The sequence below is a fragment of the Notothenia coriiceps genome, unplaced genomic scaffold (genome assembly GCF_000735185.1).
Source record: "Notothenia coriiceps isolate Sejong01 unplaced genomic scaffold, NC01 NC01_scaffold00013758, whole genome shotgun sequence".
Classification (NCBI taxonomy): Eukaryota; Metazoa; Chordata; class Actinopteri; order Perciformes; family Nototheniidae; genus Notothenia; species Notothenia coriiceps.
In genome coordinates this window covers 1-5,225 of record NW_011346459.1, presented here as the reverse complement: position 1 = coordinate 5,225, position 5,225 = coordinate 1, and the positions used below count along the sequence as shown (strand labels likewise).

The following is a 5,225-nucleotide window of genomic DNA, read 5'->3' as shown; positions in this document are numbered from 1 at the left end:
AGAGAGAGAGAGAGAGAGAGAGAGAGAGAGAGAGAGAGTGTGTGTGTGTGTGTGTGTGTGTGTGTCTGTGTGTGTGTGTGTGTGTGTGTGTGTGTGTGTGTGTGTGTGTGTGTGTGTGTGTGTGTGTGTGTGTGTGTGTGTGTGTGTGTGTGTGTGTGTGTGATGTTTACTGGAGTTGTCCAGGCGGTCCACACTCTTCCAGCTGGGGAGTGCTGTGGCCTTGCCCTCCCTCTTTAGAGAGGTGTAATCTCCTCCACCGGCCTGGGCCCCCCCCTCTTCCTCCAGACCCTTCTCTGGGGAGTCGTCACTGGTGAGGGAGAACGCTGAGCGCGAACGCTGTAGAAAAAACACAGTAAAACACACACAGAAATATGATTTGTGAGAAAAAAAAAGTCAAATGCATGCACCTCTGCTGATATAAACAATAAGCGAGTTCAGGCATCAGTCTCTCTGAAAATAAAATGTTTAAACTCTGGAAATGTAAACTAGTAAATCAGTCTGGTCTGTATCTAGGATCATTGTTGACTTGAGTCTGAGCAGCTGCAGACAGGTTTAACTGCCTGGACGGCGGCAGTAGTCACATATAATATCCACTTACAGTAATTACATAATATAAAGGGAAGCCCTGCTGGCTAGTCTACTTCCTGTCTGGGCAGAAATCTGTAAAGCTGTGGCTGTGAGTCAACAATCCCACCAGCAGGGGGAGCTAGACAAAAACTAAAGAGCAAAACAGACAACAGAGGCTCATCTGTGAGAGAAATGTTGTGGAAGTTGTAGGATCATAAGTTAGTTTTTAGTTAGTTAGTTTTTTTGCTTGTTTCTTTAATATAAAGACACGTTATAACGTGTCTTTATATCAAAGAAACAAGCAAAAAAACTAGAGCAAGACATTTTGCCTGCTCTCTTCAACTTTAAGGCAAATTAACAGGTCTATTCTTACTCATCTTGTCAATTCGATCTTCATCCTAAAGATTTGGGGTCAACAAATTCGACTTCCATCTTACAAAACAGTCTAAAAAGACATTTTAACTGCCTGCTTTTCCCCATGTATCTGATGGTTTTATAGTATTTCATTTTTTTATTTTGCTTTGTTGTTTTTGTTTAACTCATAGTGACATTTAGCATTGCTATTGCCCAGGAGTCAATGCAGGTGTATCAAGCAATACACCTCTCAGAAACACATGCATGTGTAGATTTGGTAGCTGTTCCACTGGGAATGAAAGGAACAATATGGAGGGGATTTAAAGCTCATTCATGTGCACAAGCTAAACTTAAATCTCATTGGTGAACAGTCGGTCTTTCCTACGACTTAACATCCAAGTTAAAGTACTAAAGGTACATTCATATTCAAATATAGACCAGAAGAGAAAATATATACGTTTGTAGAATGGATGGGATGCACTGTTCAGATTACTCTAAGGATCATTGTTGAGGCAGTGCAGATTTGGGTGTGTGTTTGCATGTCTGGTGTCTTAGTGTGTGCAGAGAGCTGATAAACAGATCCCGTGTGTGTGTGTGTGTGTGTGTGTGTGTGTGTGTGTGTGTGTGTGTGTGTGTGTGTGTGTGTGTGTGTGTGTGTGTGAGTAGGGATCCCCACGTATTTCACGGGACTTTGATCTACGCTGAGTGAAACAGCGGGAAACAGAACGGCGAGGCCAGGGGAGCGCGCAGCTTTGAAGCTTCGCTCACACACGGGACCATGACAAATCTGCAGGAGTCCCCGCTGACTCGTAGTGAGAGGCAGGTGTGTGTGTGTGAGTGTGTGTGTGTACTATACACCTCAGTGAGTCCCTGTGTGTAGTTTTTTTCAAACCTGGAACATTAAGTGAAACCGGTATTCTGTGGATTTGGATTTACTTGGCACACATTTGTAATATTTGTAAGGCTTTGCTAACTTAAGGGGAGAATCCACTGTAAAACACTTCTAAAGGGAAAAGCTAAGCCAGGCACCTGGGGGTCTATTTTGTTGCTAAGTGGGCTATTTTCCCTGAAGCATACAGTAGATGAACCTAAAGAGCAGCACGTGTACTGTCTACCAAATCTGAGGAATCCTCTAAATGAGACAATTTCAACACATTTTTTGGTTGAATATGCTTCTAGGAAAGCATGAAAATCCACATCATTGTCAACTTTTTGCACTTTTTTGGAGAATACCTGAATCCTGCAAAACATTAAGTGGACAAAATAAAGGAATTCTAACTCATCATAGATCCGAAGAGAAATGCAACCCTTAATAAGACCACATCATCCCCACTACAGTCTACTATAATCTGTATAAAAGAGGAAGTAGTCAACATAAAAAGGCACCCTTTGGTCGCCACTATCTAGTTGTTTTGAAAGCAGCACTGACATGAGAGGTTGGCACTTAGAGCTGAACATGATATTTTTAGGAGAAGATATCATAGACTTCTATATAACCTGAATTATTTTATAACCATTGTTGGAGATGAGAAAGAAAATCAGGTTTTAGACACTTGGCTTCACTTTTCAGATGCGGAGGTTGTCTCCTGGGTGCCACTGAAACGATTCATGCCAAACACAACATTCCTGTGTTTTTTTAAACATGGCAAACACAGAGACAGTGGCTGAGAAACACATAACGAAACACAGACCCTCCACTGTTTGAACTCTGAAACGAAGCGAGAAAACCAAACCACTATTGTTTAAAACCAAATCTGCAAAGAGTTTAGAAACTGGTGAACACGCGCTGACAGCACAGCTTTGTGGGGACTTCACCGGATCCGGTTGACATTTCTTTGTGTTTTTTTGTTTGTTTGAGCAGATTTCATCACTGACCCACAGAGAGTAGGAGGTCTTCAGAGGGTCCTGGGGGGCTTGTGAAGACGCTTGAGGCTGCGACGGAGAGGCGAGTTCACCGGACTGGATCAGATTCTGAGGCTGCGGCCAGACAAAGTCGTACTCTGTCTGCATCTCCGAGCGCTTCCTCCTCTGGATGATCTGAGCAGAGAGGGAATAAAGAAGGATAGAGCTTGATTACACTTTTGCATTTTGGAGGGGTCCCGACACTGGACGGGTTGTCGCGGGGAGTTGGTGCTGCTGTACTAACATTTATTTTTCATTATTGACATTTTTGTTTTAGCTGACTGGTTTTCTATTTATTTATTTATTATTTATTTATTTATTTATTATTTATATTTTATTAATTAATTTGATTTAATTGATTGATTTATTTTATTGATTTAATGTATTTTATTTATTCTGTCTGCGTAGAATAAATCCAGTTCAACAGACCCTGGATATGTTTGAGTTATCTGGTTTAACTAATCCAAAACAAACGCGCTCTCGCTAAGTGGTCCTACGAGTCGACGCTGGTTATCAACTCGGTAACTCAAGCCAGGGTTTAGGGGCGGGGTTAGCAACAATTGACCAATCACAAACATGGACAAGCGTACTGACAGCGCAGCGTCATACTTCCTGAATGAAAAGTCAACTATTATATTAGACATATGAAGAAGTTAAACTTCAAACATCCATGACTTAAACACTTTATCCAGGATCAAAGCCACATAGCTGCACCTGCAAGGTGAAGACAGCTGGTAAAAGAAAGAAAGTGTTTGAATGAGTACATTAACAGGTTTATGATATCACTGCCCCGTCTAAGACACGAGTGGATCTGACTTTAATTACATTTGTCTCGAGTGTTTCGTCAACTTAATGTGTTGCTTAAAATAATACTTCTGCATACAGTATGTGACACCGTGAGTGTTGCACGGCCAGATACGGCTCAGCTGACTCAGATAAGGAGATATATGATACATTATGATGTGATATGAATGATCATGGGACACATCGACGTCTGCACGTAATGTTACTTTGATCCGGTTACTTATGTTGTGGCAGATATTTAATTACGCTTCACTCTTAATAATAATTAAATAATTAACTCTTAACGCTAATGTTATAATAGTCAGATTGCTCTGAAGATGGGAGGTGATATTCTATTAATGTTCACGTTCACACAGTCGGTGATTTTTGCCGGCCGTCTTTTTTGCAACGGCAGTTTTTCTGTATTTCCTTTCTCCTGTAATATGACTTGATCGCTTTGAACTCTGCACACTGAGCTCTGATTGGTCAGCAGGCAGTGCTTTCACTGAGTTGATCTCTTATCCTGGAACCCAACCTGCTCCGGAGCAGGCTAGCCGTTCAGTATCAGTTACCATGGAGATCTAGCCCGCTAAGAAGTGAACCAGCTTCGTAGGACCGGAAACCCAGAGTTTTCCCTGAAGTTAGCCGGCTAAGAGAACATCCGGCATCGTAGTAGAGGCCTCTGGTGTTAAGCAGTATTTACATTGTTACTCTATCCATCTTTCTATAAAGTGAAGATCTGTTTACCTACCTTTGATACATGCTCTGATAGAATAACTGTATGCTGTTGAAAAAACCCAATAAACAAAGTAAAGAAAAAAGAAGAAGGATAGAGCAAATGTTATCAAGCCTTTTATTAAGAACAGATATATATGTATTATGCGAGGTATACAAAACGTGAAAGAGGTCGGACTGAGAGCTGCGAGGTTTGCAAGCACGCTGCAAGCTTAACTCAAATAAGAAATTATAATAATTGCAACTCTGAAAATGCTAATTAAATCCCATTACAGCTTATTACATTTGCACAAAGGAATTAATCATTTTCTATAATAAAACTTTAAAACCAATATCCAGTTTCCATTTGAACTCTCTTTTAATGTAACACACCAACTGCCTTACAGTTCAGATATCGGACACATGTTAATTAAAGCAGGACGCAATCAACCTACTGTAAATCTACACTAACTAAAGTCAGGCTAACCTTTGCTAAAGTCGTTCTGTGATCCCAATTTCAGAAGAAGAAATAACTTTAATGACTGTGTTCCCGTGCTATTTCTCTTACAAAATGTCATGTCAAAGAAAGTGAATACCAAGGAGAGACCTAGCTTATTGTATTTCATTTTATATTGTGCATTTACATTTGGAAAAGGCTTACTACACTTCGACACAGAAAGGGAAATTAAAACTTTCCTCAACGTACTTTTTGTACGATAGTTGTGGCGAGTTCCTCTATGAGTTCCTCTTTGTGGTCCTGCAGATATCGAGCCTCATTCTGCTTCTCCTGCACACAGAGAGAGGGTGACTGATTAAAAGGGGAAGGGGAGAGACAGGGGGAGAAAGGGAGGAATCAGAAGGAGAGGGAGTGATTCCTCACCAAGCTGTCACTGAACTCCTCCGCC

The 5,225-nt window shown here is 41.1% G+C and overlaps 1 protein-coding gene across 1 annotated transcript; it reads right to left on the bottom strand.

Annotated features, from left to right (window-relative positions):
* Positions 1-170: 170 nt before the first annotated feature.
* On the bottom strand, positions 171-5,219 carry LOC104948121 (rab effector MyRIP-like; the record flags this gene model as incomplete). The annotated part of the gene is made up of 4 exons (XM_010774283.1): positions 5,201-5,219; positions 5,027-5,107; positions 2,797-2,958; positions 171-336 (listed from the first exon to the last, which is right to left on the bottom strand). Coding segments are annotated over exons 3-4 (301 nt in total), but the record flags the coding sequence as incomplete, so codon positions are not given.
* Between the last annotated feature and the right edge of the window lie 6 nt (positions 5,220-5,225).